Raw genomic sequence first — 19,126 nt, forward strand, 5'->3', positions numbered from 1 at the left:
CCTGCCTTGCCTAGGCCAGGCCCCAGACACTCACCAGGGGGATGGAGACTGCATTGTGTGAGGGCAGGCACAGCCCTTTCAGGTGTGAGTGACCACTTCTCCCCTCCCTCCTAGCACAGATGGCTCATCAGGAAATGCAGACTACACCCCAGCTCCCTCTGTGTTGCTGTCTCATGTGAGGTGCAACCAGTCCAACTGTCAAACTGACCCAGACAGGGAATCTACAAACAGGCAGAGTCACAGAAATGGTAGAGGCAAGAAAATGCTCACTTTCTAAAAGTGGCATTTTCAAACACACAATCTTAAAATCAACTTTACTAAAAGAAGTATTTTTAAATTGTGAGCTCAGAGACCCCAAACTCCACATGTCCACCCGCTCCCAAAGGGAATCTACACTTTAATCAGATTTAAACGTAGGCCCCATGTTAACCTATGAGAGGGACAGGCCTTGCAACAGTGAAAAACGAATTTAGCAATATTTCACTGTTAGGACATATAAAACACATTACTATATGTCCTACCTTAACCACACACCGCACCCTGCCTTTGGGGCTACCTAGGGCCTACCTTAGGGGTGTCTGACATGTAAGAAAAGGGAAGGTTTAGGCCTGGCAAGTGGGTACACTTGCCAAGTCGAATTTACAGTTAAAACTGCACACACAGACACTGCAATGGCAGGTCTGGCAGTTAAGGGAGACCACGCCAAGGATAACAAGTCTAACAGTCGCACATTGCAACCTGCCTCATGAATGCTGATGAGGCAGGTCCATTTGGGATCCACTGTGAATCACTAACGATGTTAAACACACTGTCATACATCACAGTTTGCGTTTTCATAATAGCGGATCACAAAGATTACCTATTAGGAAATCATAAACGTTTACCCTACATAAATCTGGCCCAACCTGAGATGCAGAAAAAGCGCTCCACCCATTAGACAATACGAATCACTGGGGCTGTACTCAGAACGGATCTGGAGGATACTTTATGGGAGTCCAACAAAGGGGTACGACACAAGAGAAGACGAAGGGTCATATATCAGTTCGATAGAAAGTACCATCAGATGGAGAGATTCATATTTCAAGGTCCCAGCATACTGGGGAGGGTGACTGAGAGAGACAGCAACAAGTCCAATGATGAAACCCATTTCCTGTCAGTTTGGTAGGCACACCAAGTGAAGCTAAGAGGGCGAAGTCCAGACACACCATGCATCAGGGGACAAAAAACAAGATACTGCAGTAAAAGTAAAATTATCCTCTACCGTTGTCTCACGTCTTAAGAGGTGATCCAGACTTATATCTTAGCTCTGGCTTGTTGCTGTCCACCTACTTCTGTGTCACCTTTTCCCAGTGTAGGTCTCTTATTGTCCTCCTGGTCTCTGGAGTCCGACACTGCAGTGGGCACTGTCAATGAGGGAGGCGCTACCTACAACCTTGTGCCATCAAGATGATCCAAAAAAAGATTCAAACTCCTCTGGCTCCTCATATGCTTCTGTGCAGCTGTCGATCATAGCAATCATTGTCGCCAGTTCCAGTAGTCCAAACTTGATGTCCTAGTGATGCAGTTGAGGGCAAGGGGCTAGGAACTGTTTTCTTTTGGTATGTGTCTGGCGAGAAGTCAGCCGCAAAGAGTACTTGGTGGTTGCCAGACTGGTAAGGGCCATGTCTCTTTGCAGTGGAGATAGTTTGTTTAGCCAGTTGGTGATGAATGAAGCAGATCAGAAGGTGCTGAGAGTGGACAGCAGAGGGGACAAGACGAAACCTCACATGATGAGGGTGAAAAAGTCTCAGCTCAATACCCTATTTTGCCTGCTGATCTAGATGGCAACATATAACAGGCTAATTTCTACAGCACCAGTGCAAACAGCAGGTGTGACGGGGACAAGGGACTCAATCTTGTGCACAACCTTTGGCAAAGGCACCATATTGCTCTTAAACCTAGCTAAGCGGTTGAAATACAACAATCAGGTTAATCCCATGACCAGATTAAATTGAGCCCCCGGCACCAGTGTACTTTTTATACCCTATTAAATCAGCTGTGTATTTGGCTCACCTTTGCTTGTACTCATGTGATCCTGCCAATACATCTCAGACACACTGTTCATCACCTGGTTACAACAATCATCTTGAAAACCGAACATGACCAACTGCCCTCAACCCCATCATTCTTCACAGCAGACCTTGAAATGTCTGCTACCCTAACATCCAGTGCATATTGCCTAAGGAGACAGAAATAGGCTGAACCAGTGCCATATTAGAAACTTGTGGCCGTAGTCAGAAGGTGGATAATGTGCTAGAAGGCTCTTACCCTAACCAACAGACTTTGTGGACATGGATTACTTGTTGGCTGAGGTTGAAGTAGTGACTGTTTTAACATTCCTCTATAACTTGCAGTGCCCTGTGCGAGCACCATATTGACTATTCTGTGTAGTGAAGCAAGCTTTCCCAAGACTGGGCTTCCAGAAACAAGCTCTGTGTGAAATAAGCAGCCTCCAAAGCACCTAGCATCCCTAGGCCTGTATTTGAGGTCTCTGCAACCAAACTACTTAGTTTAATATACAATTAACTAAAAGCTGTGACTGCACTTCAGTGAGGCTACCTTCCAGAAGTACTTTTAATTGTTTCACTCCATCCACAATTCCTTTATTCCCCTCAACCTCACCTGAGACCACACACCTAGCCTCTTTGGAACACCTAGGAGCAGTGTTACTCTTTCTGCCATCCTGACTGCAGCTGTGGTTCACTCTCAAAATTGGTTTCCGAAGCGCCACCCAGTCCCACACATCATCTAGCGAGGGGAAATGCCAAGAATTACCATCTTCGGTGAGCTGGAAAAATGATCATAAAGAGCTTTTGCTGCTGTTTCTGAAGTCACTCCTGTGCCACAGAACGACCTGGTATAAATTTGGAGTAGGATTACTTGTATGGTCTCAGGTAGAAGACATAAGCTTGTGCTGCCATTCCTGCAGAATGCGTACCTGTTTCAGAATTTGAGGAGGCATGCTATGGCTGGCCTGAGTGGACCTTTTGGCCTAGGCATAGACACTTGCTAAACTTGCTAAACCAACAGAAGGAAACAATGACAGTCATTTCACTTGGAACACCTTTGTGGTCAGGTATAACAAAAATAATTAAACACACTGCATCTCAGCCGTCTCTGGCATTCCCACTATACAGAAAATGGTGAGTCTCAAGTGCTCCTCCTCAGCTACCATCCTGGATGCCAGTTTTGCTAGACTTTCTGCAGCTTAGTCATTGCCTCCTTCACCGTGTTGACATATTTTAGAGGGCACAACTCTCTTTGCTATCACTCAAATATTTTCCTGAAGTCTGTTTGTAGACAGTTCACAACAGTATCTATGTTTTGTTTAAGGGAAGACCTAGATTCACACACTGACAACAACACATTTCTTTAAGAGTGCTCCAGCTCTACAGAAGATGCAGGTGATGAAGGAGCCCCTCCTCTCCTAGTCCAGTGGGGACTGTGCTGAAACCCCCTCAAAAAGGCATATTAACCACGCCTAGGTTTTTGCTAGGACTTCAAACTGCAGTCCTTCCTATGACTCTTGGTATTTATCACCATCAGAGTCAGCTGTTCTTCGAGGATCCAGTAATATAAAAAGCCCAGGCTCCCAACTTCAGGACTTAAGCGAGGAGAGTGCAGGGCAAGTGAGGTTTAGTTACTGCCCACTGACCTGATGAGAGTCTAATGTCCTCCTCTACAATGACAATTCATGGTTCAAAAGGTCGACCGTGATTGAGCTCTGCTCGGCTACAGCAAGCTGTAGGCCTCTGTAAAAAGTTTACCTTTGGACTTAGTCATTTTCTTGAAGAGTTTCTTCAGCAGGACGAAGTCACCAGTTTGATCCCACCTCCCTGGAGCCCTTTTTCAGATACGTGTCGCAGGAGACCTTAGTGAAGATTTCTATGTTCGGACTTAGATGATTTTTCGAGATGAAAATCTTCGTCCGGGCCAAACCTGAATCTTCATCTGACGTCTCCAGAGCCCTATTCAGATATGCTGCATGGGAAGTCCAAGTCAACTTTCTACGTCCATGTTTAGTCATTTTTTTGGAGATTTTCTTCAGTGAGACGAATCTGCAAGTCTGGCCAGGTCACGGTTGAGGCAAGCCGGCGAAACTCACCCCGGCGGGTCGGTCCCTCTATGGAGCTTTTTACAAAAAGTTCACCAATCTTCTCCAAACTTGGGATCTTCTTCCAGAAGGTGGGCTTTGAGAGTCCTTTAGGAGTCCACAGCTCACCCTAAGGTTCCAAAAGCTCTGAGTTGCTCCTTGAGGGTGCGGACTCCAACTCCCAGAATGCACCTGGCTCAAACTCCAAAATGTCCACCGGACAGTGATCAGCTGGTCACTTTCTGCACTATTTGATGCAGGGGACTCCCTTCTTGAACCAGTTGAAGCCAGGCAAAGTCCTTCTTGTGGTGAAGCCCAAGTGTGCAGCTGGTGCAGTCCTTCAGAGTGCAGTGTCCAGGTGCAGGTCAGGGGTCCAGCAGGGAAGTCCTTCTTCTTCTGATGTTCTTCGTTGTAGGGATCTGAGGTGTGGGTCCAACTCTGCCATATTTATCCTTGCTCCTGGGTGAAAAACAGGGGGGTCCTTGTTGTCCAATCAGAGGCAGGATCCTTCCCCCTGTGACAAGCACTTACTGGTAAGTATAGCAAAAATCAATCCAGGGAGCAATATTTTTCAAAAATCCAACATGGCTGAAAGTGATTTTTGGAGGCTAGATCTGGCTGAGCCCACCTACTGGTGTAGCTAAAATTCTAAACACAACCCTCTCCTGCCTTCTCCTAATCTGATCAAGAAGGCACCTAATTGTCTGGGGTTGCAGGATGTGAGGGAGGTCCTGAGCAGCTCCAAATGTCCTTCCCTGCCTTTTCAGACCAGTTTGGCCGCTCTCGCCACCCTGCTTCACCATCTGTTGAGGCAGATCACCTCCCTCAGGCACATCCTTTGTGTTCAGCTCAGGACACTTCAAACCTCATCAATACAGCCTGGCCAGGCTGCCAGAGGCTGGCCAATCAGTGAAGGCCACTACAGAGCTGAAGTTGGCAAGTTTCAGGTGGAGTTTAAAAAACTATTTACCTGAAGTAGTTATATTAAATCAATTGTAAAGTTTGAGGTTTATTATAACAACTCAAGGTATCTGACACTTAAGGAGACTTTGTTAATTAAAATAAAGTCTCCCCATTTTAACCTGTGGAGGCCATTCTCTACAGTGAGGGGAAAACGAATTTGGCTGTTTTACCTCACCAGGGCTTATAAAACTATTTTTATAAGGTCTCTGCTTATAGGTACATGACACCCAACCCTAGGGGCACATAGGGCACGCCTTAGGGGTGACTGATATGTAAAAATAAGGTAGTTTAGGACTTTGGAATTACTTTTAATTTCAAAGTCGAATTTGCATGTAACTTTAATTTAAGAGCAGCCAGCAAGGAAGGCCTGTCTTTAAAATGACCCTGGGCACCTCAGCAGTGCACCTTTGGGTGCACTGCCTATGTGGGGTCCCTAAACCTACATGCCCTACCATATACTAGGGACTTATAGGTAGGTTGACATAGCCAATTATAATTACCCTAATTTGCATTCACATTTTACATAGAGCACATGTTTTGGGACTGGTTAGCAGTAGCTAGGGCACCATCAAAGTCAGGGAAATACCAGCAAAAAGTGAAAAATGGCACCAAAAAGTTAGGGGGCCTCTGCAATCAACCCCGTTTTCTCACACCTATAGAGAGGTACGTATTCAAAAGCATTGGTGAGAAAGAGATACACAGATATTCTCTGCACTGAGCTGGGAGCAGGCTTGCAGCTCTGTCATTCATGGACACTTATATTGTCTCTGCTGAGGGATGGAGGTGAACTACTTTTATGATTAGGTAATAGCCAGTGTTGTTTCACTGATTTTGTGTTATCAGGCTAGGATTTTCCCAGATATGTAATGCTGCCAACAGATCAAGCAATGCTTGCAATGGTAAGTAAGGCTTCTCATACCGATAATAAGACCATTTCAGTTTGCAAAGTTGACAGATGCCCGATTAGAGGGAGTCAAGGATATGCGCTGGTCTGGACAGGTCTGTATCTGGATGATCCACACTCTTTGATTTAGGAAAGAGGAGCAGTAATGTGACTAGTGTAAATTTGGTAAAGAGTGTCCATTTTGACTTTTTTAAGGAGAATCATTACCCATAATGAAGAGTGCTGAGGAAGATTGTTGTTCCAGTGCCTCATTTTTGACTTTGAATGATTGAGTGAAACAATTAGAAATTACACTTAATTGCACAGTCTCTAGATGCTGGTCAACAATTGGCCTGCTTAGCAGGATGGCCAATTAGGGCCCTAAAATAAGAAAGGCTTGAGTTGATCTGAGTCTCACAAACGTACTTACCACCACATCTAGAATCTGCACAACAAGGCTATGACCTCCTTGGCTACCTAGTATAAATATGGGTTAACTGCTAGATTTTGTTCGGCTGAATGTAGCGCTCCTGTGGGTGTGCATGGAAGGATCAGTGCTTTCAAGTCTTAAAGCAAAGATCTCTGAACTTGAATATCAGACTTAAAACTTTAAACTTGTCCTTGCATCTAGATGGTATAAATGCATTTTACAAGTGGCAGCAGTTACGTGATCCCTCTTTTGAAGTCTGTAGCCAGTTGAACACCCACATTCAAGATTCCTAGTAATTTCTTCAGAAGCATTTTGTAGACGCCTGCATATGAAACATCAGCATAATCTGTGTATGAAAGCACCATATGGATCCAAAGTCAAAATGGCATCAGTTGAACAGGACAATGTCTAGCGTGACAATCAACCCAAATGAGGGAAGATATTTTTAAACACATCTTCCATATTGTTATGGCCTCATCAAACACAACTCCCAGGTTTGAGACACCTTGCTAGGCTGATTGAGTGGTTAGAGAAATTAGGGACTCTACTTTGAAACTCAACTGATTGGCACAAAACACAGAAGAACTTTAGTTTTGCAGTCATTCGCATCCAAATATTTCTCATCCATTCCTGGATTATAGTTAGACAATCAGAAAGGTTGCAAAATTGGTCTTGGTTTCCATTAACCCTCAAAAACAGCTGCCTATCATCAGCGTATAGGATTGAAAGATAACATTACCACTTCTAAGTGGTGCATATAGATATTAAGTATGTGCCGCAACAAATGGGACCCTGTGGTGCTCCATACTTTAAAACCGAATTAGAGATTTGCAAAGTTGATTTGGAGTCTTTTGGATAGAAAGAGGGAGAGTCACATTTGCCCTCCTGCCTCAGATAACCGCCACAGTCACCAACCAGTGTAAAAGGTGGTTCACATTATAAAAGTCTTAAGGCCAAGTAGGATTTGACCAACACCGTAAGGGTTCTTTAGACCCCTAACGTCTAATTTCAATGGGTATTTTAGCTGCCTGGTGTATGTAGGCGAGTGGATTTTCTGGCCATGGACAGGTGTCAAATGGTCAGAAAAGACTTATGTTGTTTTAAATATTGATCTGAGGTTTTCCTTTAGACTGATGTCTTTTCTGGGAGTTGGTGGTTGTGTGGTGGGTCTCTTTTAGCTGGTGAGCTATCAAGGGCATGCTCTGGCGTGGGTTGTAAAGATTCAGGAGATAGTATAGACTGTGGTGAAAGACAGTGAGAACTGTGAAGTCTCGGACATCAGCCTAGGAAATTAAGTATTTTGCTATGGTAACATTCTGTGATAACCTGCTGAGATGGAACAGCATTCTAAGAAATCCTGCTGAAGATTCTCAGGTGTCACCGTACCCCTAAATGGCCGCGGTTGTTAGTAAGCAACACACAATCACCCCTGGACAGGGCTGCATTGTCTCTATTTTTTTACATTCACACCCCATGCACCCTGGAGAGAGATGCAGTCCCTACTGACACATAAAGTCTCAGACTGTACCTAGAAGAGGGCTAAAGGTCCAGGCATTCTGTCTCTCCCTCTCACACACACACAACTCCCCACACACACATTGTATGGAGATATATATTCATACACACACATTGTAGGGGGGAGGTGTGCTTAGTCCTGGTATTATATGGAAGTATACATTCAGACACATAATCATATTGTTGGGACTTAGGGCCAGATGTAGCAAGCAGTTTTGCCCATTCTGTGTCTATGGGAAAATGTGTTCGTACATATGGCCCTTATTCACATGCGCATGCTACACCCAGCACAGAGATGTAGAGTGTATTATATGCGGCATATTCTGACAAACATCACTGAGAGCAGGCTTTGCGGTCTGTGCATTGTTTGCTGTTATATATACCCTTACACACACTGACACGGAGCAGTACACTGTGATCATATGCGCTGCTAAGAAGGTATTGGCCAAACCCTCATCCATGGTTGACCAGTAGTAAACAACTGATAAACCAAGAATAATCTTATATCGCCTTCACTCTGCAGTAGTAACAGAGACAAGCCCAGCGCCACAGAAAACTCATACACAATTAATGCATCAATAATTCTCTGCTCACTATTTCAGCCTTGCAGTCTGCATTTCATGCATTTGTATGGGGACATTTCGAGCTCAATGTTTTAACTTTAGACACCTTTGATACAAAAAACATAACAGGAGTGCCTGCTTGTATGCACTTGAACTGTGTAAATTCCTTGACTTTAATGTGATATTTCTCCAAGATAACATGTGATTCCCAGACTGTACAGCTCGAAAGAGCGAGCAGTGTTTGCCTCTTTCTATTTCCAAGCTCTGCGGTCTAAAATATTCCACCTAGGGGCTGATTACGAGTTTGGGTGGTATTTAAACGCACCTGGTAACTAACAATAACACGGGGTATGTTATTTATTAGGTGCGCTACATAACACAAATAACGAGTTTGTCGAGAATAACATGAGGATTTTGTTTTTTAGCACACCATAATCTGCATGATACGGTAAATAGTGTATGCTTTGGCTGAGTTAATTGACACATCCGAGAATTATCAACTGGGTTTAATACCTTAAAATTCGTAATTCCGACGCATGCGTAAACAGGAGTTAATGCATGGTTCGGAACTAACCAACCCAGTTGTAATCAGGCTCTAGTTGGGGAAATATCAGGCTGAATTAATGCATTTTACACGCTGCACGCCCATAAAAACAGGCACTCTGATCCGTGCGGGGTCAGCGCAGCTAACCTTGGGAAGGCTTCAGGCGCTCAGTCTTTGAGCTGTGGAGCTCTGCTGAAAAAGCAGAGCTGCAATTCACTAGTAGAGTCAGAAAGCGGTGCTCACCCAATAGAGAGGATCCGCACACCTTCGTATCCAGGTACAAGCTTATACACAATAGCCATCTGGAAAAAAAAGAAAATGGTTCAGGTGATACATGCTCAGTCCATGGATGAACAATCCAAAAACTGGATGAACGAATGAACAAACAAATGAAGGGGCGTGTTCAAGAATGAAAGCACTGTTGAAAGAGTGAATGAATGAATGCATGAATGAATAAATGAATGACAAAAAAAGAAAGTAAATAATTTGTTCATTTCCACCTCGGAAATGTGGCAGAATGGTAGGAGTGGCAATTTACGACCACTGTAATGAATGCTAATTACACAAAATTGTTCCCCTCTGAATCAGTATTATGCAAACCAACCTCCTATGTTCATGGACTGGTTTACAGAGTAAGATAAAGGTCGCAAAAATAGAAGCGCAATTTGCAAACAGTATGGCCCAAATTTAAGAAGGGCTTAGTGCCACATTAGCATCATTTTTTTTACGCTAATGTGGCTTTAGGTTGGCAAAAACGCTGCTGCAAATTTACAAAGTAGTGCAGTGCACGCATTGTGCCACACTATACCTGCTCCAGGCATAATGTATGCCAGGGGGAAGTACCTCCGTTAGGAGGCCCCAATAAATGGTGTTGTGGACTCTATGAGATTCCAATGCGCCATTGTTAGCGCCATATTTAACACCTGCTAAGAGCAGGCATTAAATTAAGGCACACCATTTTTTATAATGGGCCTCTATGTAATTTGCAGGATTGTCACCAAAATATTGTGCGCTAATCATGCAAAATAGTGTCATAAATTATGACGCTATTGATCCTAACTTGCGCCATAGGGCACCATATCATTAATACAGCACACACATGGTGGCGCAATAGGGAGCAAGAAAAGTGGCGCTTCATGTAGGGAAGCGCCACTTTTCTTCAATCTGGGCCTACGTTTGTACATCTGGCCCTATTACGTGTAAGTAGCTGTGACATCTATTTACTGTTGCCCACCCTCAGCATCCCCTATTACATCTTGGAGGCAGACAACCATCTTCAGTGGGCTGGTGAGTTTATCTCCTCTCAGTGATGCCAATAAATGTCTGTCTGCATCGCGTGGTTTCAAGCAGACCCCATCTGCTCCCTCCTCGCAGACACACTGATGAGTAAGTTACCACTCCTAAACCTCGTGGGCACCCACAGGTCATCTTAGTATAGCACCCCCATTTTTGTATCGGAGAGCGAACCACCCTTAGCATGACCCACCTGGATGGAGATGGCATGTGCTGAAGTACCTGAGTATGGAAGCGGATTTCAAAGATTTTGTAGTATGTGCTGCTTGTGTCAGTCAGGCTCGAATTGAATTGTACGTTTAGCACTTTGACGATCACATCGATCTTCACGGTGATGCTTTCTGCAGATAAAAAAGAGAGAATGTCAGTTGCAGTTTTCCAGGCTTCAAGGTGAGCAGGGGTGTGAGCCTAGGACCTTGAGGGAGGAGAGCCAGAACGTTTGAAGCTACACCATAGTTGAACCAATGGTCCTACTCTATGCCCAAGAAGGACAGTGTTTGCTGCTTATGGGGATCCTCTCTTGTCTGCCTGATCCCTTGACCCTTCCTGAAGCTAGAAACAGACCTGCATGTGGGAGACAAGAACAAACCTGGAAGTTCAGGGAGGACGTCAGGACTGGAAGGGGAATATGGAGAGGCAAATGATGGAGTGTCCCGGAAGGGCCTACTGGGAGTAAAAGAGAGCGAGAAGTGTGGAGAGGTGGCTGTGGGGGTGTAAAGAAACAGGGGTGTGAAGAAAGCCACAGGCGTCATGAACTGTTTTCCCCTCTTTTTCACATCTAACCGTGTATGCGCCTAGTCCTTGCAGAATGATTGCATGGATGTGTGCGCTTCTTGAGAACCATTAGGTGTTGGAACTTGGGTGACCGTGTGCTTAGGGAGGTTCTCTCAGGTGCCTGCAAGGTTTGAAGCCCCAGGGTGACTGCTACATTTAAGTAAGAGTCCCCTTGTGCCTCCTGTTGTGTGTTGTCGTATCATGTGCCTAGAAGCTCAATATACTGTGAGTGCAACAGAGGTTAATAGTGGGTGCTATTGACTGCTGAGGTGCTCCGTAGCATCCATTTGTTTACTATTGTCCCATCTTATTCTCAATTTGTGATCATTTCCTAATGGACCTTCACTGATCATCTTTATACTTAATTAGCCTTAGATTTGTAGCTTTCCGTGTGGGAAACAAATGACTGTTCTAATTCACCAACTCCCACCGGGTAACTGGGTGAAGCCCAAGAGGGGAGCAAATGAGCTACTGTTAAGAGAAGTTCCTTCACTTTCCCTTTGTGGCATTTGAGGGTTTCCACAATCATCTCAAAGTGGTCAGTTTCAGGTCTGAGTAGTCATTTCACTCCTATCTTTATTTTCTTTCCATTCTGATACTTGCAGATGTGGTTTTCACCCTTGGAAATGCAGGTACCGCAATGCAAAGAAGAAAACATGACCGGGATAACTCCTCAGGTCTGACATGAGCAAACTTCAGAGCTCTAGATGTTCAACCTCCCACGACTGCTAGGATCCCTTGCTTCCCTCACAGTGACCCTCATTGCTCCCAAATGTTCTTATTTGTGAGGAGGTCCGTAACCTATGAAAATCCGTAAACAGTTTCAAGACTGGGTGAAATGAAGGTGTTTCGCAGCTATAAACATATCAAAAAAAATATTTAGTTTAACCCCTAAGCATTGCCCAGTCTCAAAAGTGTGTCCTGGCCCTAGTATGGGTAAAGGTGCAAAGCAAAACAATTCGACAGTTTTATACGATATGTTGCATGCCTGGCATCTGAGATTTACACCAACACAGACCTCAGAACGAAACCAAATCACTCCACCATGCTCCCCAAAAACAAATCCTGCGATTTAATTCTAGTAAACGGACTGACAAATCAAACACAGTCTGCTATTTGAACAGGTTACACATTTGAAACCTGATGAGGCCAATTCAGCTTTTCAGCTTTTCATCCTTCCTCGGTCAGCACATGTATTCCGATTGAGGACTCGTAACAGAAATTGGTAACAAAAACTGTACTTAAGCACTAAACGGCATAAAACGTTAGTATTATTATTAAGAGTGAAATACTGGACTACAGGCAGCGTGTGTTGCTTGATTATTAAGAGCAGCAGTGTTCTGGACTGCTGCCACTGTTAGGGACTCTCTCTCATAAAGATAGCGGACTCTAGTCCGGCGTTATTCTTTCAGCCCTCAGCTCTTCTGACCATGGGGTTCCTGCCTTACAACTAAGCAAGCCCAGGTCAAGCCAGTGTTCAGCACCTCGGCTCCTTGTTGGTGGCCTAGGTCCTCGTCTACAGCCATCCTGGTGGCCCACCCTGAGGCCAGCCTGGGCAGCAAGAACAGTCTGAGGCCCAGTTTGGTCACAGCACTACCAAACTAAAGGCCACTGTGGCCAAGAGAGAGCCCCTTTCCCACCCGGCACAGCAAAACCAGCAGAGCTTGGACCAGAAGGGCCCCATCTCTTCCCAGAGTCCAGTGTCAGGGCAGGAATCTGCAAAGGCAGCCATGCACTACCAGAGGCTTGAGGTGTAGTCGCGCAGATAACGTAGTACAGCTCTCTGCCACTCACAGTAGCGAGGAGGGTGAAACCAATGCTGTCTCAGTGCCTGGGAACTCTCAATATGCCGTCCCCATCAGCGCTTTCTCAGATTCAGCATCCGAATGTATGTTGTGCCCAGTAGAGCTCTGTCAATGCAAGATGGCGTCAGCAGTAGAAGAAACTTCCACAAGTGCATCTGAAGTTGCACAAGGTGTATCTACCACTATTTTGCCCAAGGTCATAGTTTTACTTTAAATCCATGTGCCTTTTCATGCTGTTCATTTCACGGGGTCTCACAAGCTTCAGTGCTGGCAGTTTGGGAGGGGCCATTACTAACATCCTGAGGCTCTCCTTGCCCCCTCCCCATCGCCCCCAAGAAATTGTCTCCTGCACTTATGGGAAAAGGTAAGTGTAGGGCTTAAAATTATGTGCTCTTGTGACATTAGTGCCTGGACGCCCGCCGGAGCATTTGTCGCGCTATACAAACAACTACGCACACAAAGTTGCTTGGTAATCTTACATTTTTGTCGTATTTGTTAAACAACTGCTAATCCAAACAAACACAGTCGGCGAAAAAGTTAGGCTAAGGCTTAAAACACTACAACGCTTAAAATTTGAGGTTTTTTTTTTGCGAGTGTCCATAACGTAAGAACTGTGGACGCACAAGGGCCTATCACAGCGCAGCCCATGCGGCGCAAGTGGGCCCTGACCTCACAAGGGTCCCACACAGCCAAAATCCGGTGAATATCTGTGAGATATGAGATACTGGAGGCTGCTCATGACTTCTGCAGGCGGGCCCCACCATTTTGAGTTACACTGCTGAGGAGGCACACAGGCGCTGAGAAAACCCTGCTCCCATTCCTGCTCATCTGTAGTGAGGCACCGCCGACAGATTTTAGGTCACCGATCTCAAAGCTTCGGAGGGAAAGTATCTCTCAAGTCAGTTGTTCGAAAGGTAGGAGGGGGAGCGGCTGTCCTGTTTTTACTAATTCTTTTAAAGAGTGGGAATTTATCTCCACCTAGAGGAGTATTTTTAACTTACATCATGTTGCTGGCAGTATAATTCCACCATCTAGCAAGTGCTTCTATTGGAATGTATGAGGGAATATTTTACATTTGAAATATAAATACGATAATCAGAGCGTTTGTCAAATCAAATGCTTTAACTTCCCCATTCGGAATAGAAACAATCCCGTTTTCCTACTGTTTTCCCCAAACAATGGCAAAGAAATCGCTTAGCTAAGGGAGGGAACGCCTCCTTTGCATAGATTATGCCTACTGCAGGCATAATGGAGCTCAAAGGGTTGCAAAGTGGCGTAAAACTTTACAAATTTGGTGCAGAGTTTTTGGCCTTGTTGGGCTACATTGGCATAAAAATTAAATGATGCTAATGTGGCGCAATCTGTCCCATATTGTTTTGGCCAAGATGCAGCTCCTCATTTAGAAGTAGTTCAAATGGCTCAGTCTAAAAAGAAGCAAATGGAGGAGAGAAGGATGCATACAGAGCAGAGAAGTTATCGACAAGCCAACAGTAGGTCTTTTGGGCTCTCTTCTGAAAGGTTTAGATAGCCATGCCGGCTGATGTAAAAACAAAGTCTGATTCCTCAACAGATTGGTCCTGCTAGTCTCCTCCTTGCAGTGGCTTCAAAGGGGCCCATGGCTGAAAAGCTCATAACAACTCTGCTGAAAATAAATGCGCATGTGCATCCTCAAAATGTGCTTCTGCACTGGCTGGGATGACCAAAGTCCCAAACACAAAACAGTGCATCTTCCAGTCGGGAGGGTGCAGCCTCTTATTTAAACAATAGTTACCTCTGAAGAGTAGTAAGGGAAGACTTGAATATTATGGGATGTCTGAGTTGGTAAGACTACGCTGGTGGCTAAAAGTAGTTGTCCTTCTTAGTACAATGTTTCCTTGGGAGGTACAGTGTGTGGGGTCCCCTGAAAAGCCCAACAAGATCACTTTTTCTCCAAGGTGACTTTGCGGGTTGGTCCTGGTCTCTTAAGGACATATTACTGATATTTTTCAACAAGTACCGGCAGCAATACATGCTAGAGGGAAAATCATCACCTTTTTAGGACTGGTACGATATATTCATTATGATTGATTTTGGGCCCCACAACTCAGCTTCTAGGGTCACAAGGTATGCCTGCTACAAGTCAAGTGGAATTCTTTCTGGTAGAAAACAGTCTCCTCTCTCTCCCAGGGCATTCTACAAACCCCAGCTTCAAAGGAATAGGTTTATCCCATGGTGGGGCAAACTTCACTGGCAGGAAGCTGACTCCCTAAACACTGTGGATCAGCTGACGACAAAGACAACCAGTCCTAGAACAGAATACTGGAAGTAGAAGCCCGGACAGAAGAGGATACAACTCTAATTTTTAAAAGGTTGGCTGAAATTCTTCTTTCCTGCTCAGTTCTCAAAGATTCTCACCTTAGAGCATGACAAGCTGTGTTTAATGAATGAATCCGGAAGCTGCGGATGGTGAGATCTGGCGGATTTTAATAAAATCTCAGGATTTCCACTCTCAGTTTTCTAGAAACCCAATGCACTTTATGTTGAGCCAAAACTAACAGTGTGCAAGAAACACCTTCTTAGGTGGTCATCTGAACCCATGGATTCTGGTGATCAAACAGGAACACACAAGGCAGTAACAGCAAGGGTGTTGAACTAAATACAACCACAAAAGGGAAGGAGCTAAGAAGGAGGAGTGCTTAACAAGAGAGGGAAAACAATGGCATGCTCTCTAGAAAGCAAGTAACAAACATACAAGGAAACTAGAAGCAAAACAGCAGGGCAACAGCAAACTAGGACCTGGAACAAAGGAATGGAAAGAAAGGCAAGGACTAGGAAAAGGAAAATACAGAAGTAGAGGCTTCAAGGGAGCACAAGGAGTGCTGGTGCAGGAATCAAGGAAACCAGGAAACACTGCAGGCAGAAACAGTACAAGGGACAAGGAAGAGCTGAGGCTCATGAGTCAAACAGCACTGCAGGGAGTGCTAGTTCAGGAACAAGGATTTGCTACACCTCAGGAACAAGGATAGCTTCATCTCAGCAACTCGGGAAATAAGAATAACAAAAGATCAGGAAACAAAGGAGGAATAACTAAGGCTGTTGAATAGGAGCAAGGAATAACTGTGGCTCAGAAACTTCAGGAAACAACGGTCGATCTCACCCGAAAACAGTTACAACGACCAACACTGGGCTGAAGGGAGCTAAGGCTTAAAGGGCTCAAAGTAATTACATGCATCAGGTGTGAGCAGGCTAGCAGCATCCATCCACAGGTGTGATGAATACCTCCACCCATTCTTAGCCTGCAGGGGTGGAGATGAAACAGTGAGCAGAGGATACTAGGTAATGTAGTTCCAAGCATGAGCAGACTGGCTTCCACAATATCCGGCATGGATAAGGAATGGATGGTAATTTGCAAATAGCATCTAAATGGCTGGAAGTCACGATATGTATGCAGGGGGAGGTCTGGAAGCTTACTAGAGCATTGGAAAGTCCCACAATTTGCCCCCCTGTTGATGGGAGCCGATTGTGACACTTTTCAGATGTGTAGTGTTATTATCCATCTTTCAGCTCCACCTGGACCTCACAATTCAGTTATCCGAGTTTCAAAACAACTCTCCCCCAAGCCAACACTTGCATACAACAAGGCATGGTCCCAGCGATTCTCTATGGCCTTCCTTCTCAATGATGCTACATATTCTATTAATGCTTAGATGTTCCACCTGCCAGTACCCTTGGGACTCCACCACCCATTTGCGATTTGTGCGGCCCTTTTTTAATAATGCAACTGTGTAGAAGAACAGTAACAAAAAATGAGGTGGGGTCGACTCCAGGCAGAGGTGTGTGTAGCAGTCTGCCTGGCAATAATCACAAAATCCACAGTAATCTTGAAGAATCTTTATTTAGCACACGTCCAGTGCTACCTCCTTCCTACAACAGCTAACTGCTATATCCAAAACATCCCCAGCACTCTTTCTTTCATCACTCACATTCCATACATGAAAGCTCTATCTAATAACCCCATACACGTATCCTCTCTCTTACATCACTCTTTCTTACATCACTCACATTCCATACACGCATGCTCTATCTTTACATCACATTACTACATTCTTCCACCTCCCACCCAAAAAACCAAACAAGCATTAAATTATAAACAGAAATCTAATAATGTTCAATCAGTCCTTTTTTGTAGTTCTTGCTGATTTTCTAAATAACTGTTCCTCCTGGTGATTGTCCAAATGTGTGTCTTCTTGCTTATTGCCTCCCGCTTATAACGTCTTGAAGCAAGTCTTATTTCTTGTAACTATTCTGTTGTCATTTTTTGCTGTAACAGCTGTTCCTTGAACATTTGCTACTTCCATAGGTGTAGGGTGAAATCTACTTTAAGACTTTTGTGTTTGTTGTTGTCTCACTAATACTAAATCACCTACTTGATATTCTTGCTTTTGAATGTTTCTTCTACAATCTGCGTAACATTTCATTTTGTGTTTTGCTTCTTTGTCTCTTTTCAATATTTCTGTATGATATATTGGTGGAATGCTGGAAGATGTGGCAAAAGTATTTGCTTGGACTGTCCAAACATTAACTCTGAAAGGCAATTTCCAGTTGATACATGGGGAGTATTTTTGTAATCTGCTCTAATCTGTTTCTGTAAACTGTTCTAAATGTAAAACATATGTATTCTGCTTCCGTCTGTTGATCACAACATTTCTAACTGGGTGTCTAGCAGATAATCTGCTGGATTATACTCTTTTCCTGGTTTATGAATGATCTTGAAATTATAATACCTTAATTGCATTCCCCATTGTTCAATTCTTGGGCACATTTTTGTTTTTGGATTACCAAAAATAGTAATCAGTGCCTGATGATCTGTTATGATTACAAACGGTTCCCCATGAAGGAAATTATGATAGTGTCTGCAAGCCCAAACAACTGCCATACTTTCTTTTTCTGACTGAGATTCTCTTTGCTCAACGTCAGATAAACTTTTGCTGGAAAGCAAAACTACATAACGAGGTGTTTCTCTTCCAGGCTTATCTTGCACTAATATTGCACTAAACCCTACAGGATTAGCACCCACCACCAATTCTGTGCATAGTTCTGGATCAAAGTATTTCACATTTTCTGCTGATGATATTTTTTCTTTTATCTTTTTAAAATCATATTCACATTCATTGCCCCAATTAAACTTTCATCCTTTTTTGTTAACTCTTGGAGTGGGCAGCTTATAGCAGCAACATTTTTGATATATCAATAGCAATAGTTAGCCATTCCCAAGAATGAACAGAATTCAGACACATCTTTAGGTCTGAATACTACATTAAGAGATATTGGGGGTTATTACAACTTTGGAGGTGGTGTTAATCCGTCCCAAAAGTGACAGTAAAGTGACGGATATACCACCATTATATCCTATGGAACTCGTAATACGGCTGGTGGTATATCCGTCACTTTACAGTCACTTTTGGGACGGATTAACACCTCCTCCAAAGTTGTAATAACCCCCATTATCTTGGATGGATCTGGTTGCATTCCTTCACAAGAGAATATATGACCAAAAATGTTAATTCAGGTTGATTTATCTCACATGTCTTTAAATTAAGTGTCAGGCCAGCTTTAATAGGTTGTTGACATACTCCATCTAATGTATGATCATGCTTTTCTTGTGTTCTTCCAAAAAGTAAGAAAACACCACTGCAATTCATTGTAGTTTTTGCAGGTCTTATTATGTTTTTTTAAAATATTTTCCTGAAAATATTCTGCAGCCGAACATATGCCAAAAATCAGTTTCTTGTATCTAAATCTAAGGAGTGTAGAGAATGTTGTGATGTATCTAGATTGACTGTCAATTTCTAATTGATGATACCCTTTATATAAATCCAATTTTGAAAATACAGCACCATTAATACTACTGATCATGTCATTTAAATGTAGGCCAGGGTAGGGCATCTTTCTCTTTCAATTGCTGTATTAAGCACTCTCATGTCAGCACAAATCCTGATGTCCTCCGTATCTTTTTCGGGACTGCTACAATAGGTGATACTCATGGTATAAGGCCATTGACTGGTTTGATTATGTCTTGTTGAAGTAGGGAATTTATTTCTTTTTCAATTTTTGTCTGTAAATGTATTTCAACTCTTCTATGAGATCCAGCTATTGGTTTTACTGCCCCATCAATATGTAATGTGATAATTTTATCTTTCAATTTGCCCAATCCATTAAATAAATCTGGATTTTTTTTAATATTG

General features: G+C 43.7%; 1 protein-coding gene across 1 annotated transcript in view; it reads right to left on the reverse strand.

The window, feature by feature from the left end:
- LOC138267098 (pneumococcal serine-rich repeat protein-like) overlaps positions 1-19,126 on the reverse strand; it is a 126,043-nt gene that overhangs the window by 61,040 nt on the left and 45,877 nt on the right. The window contains exons 3-4 of the mRNA XM_069215947.1: positions 10,546-10,664; positions 9,274-9,332 (exon numbers count right to left, since the gene is read on the reverse strand). Coding sequence (XP_069072048.1) covers positions 9,274-9,332; positions 10,546-10,664 — 178 coding nt within the window. The remainder of the gene's footprint in view (positions 1-9,273; positions 9,333-10,545; positions 10,665-19,126) is intronic.

The sequence above is a fragment of the Pleurodeles waltl genome, chromosome 12, assembly GCF_031143425.1.
Source record: "Pleurodeles waltl isolate 20211129_DDA chromosome 12, aPleWal1.hap1.20221129, whole genome shotgun sequence".
Classification (NCBI taxonomy): domain Eukaryota; kingdom Metazoa; phylum Chordata; class Amphibia; order Caudata; family Salamandridae; genus Pleurodeles; species Pleurodeles waltl.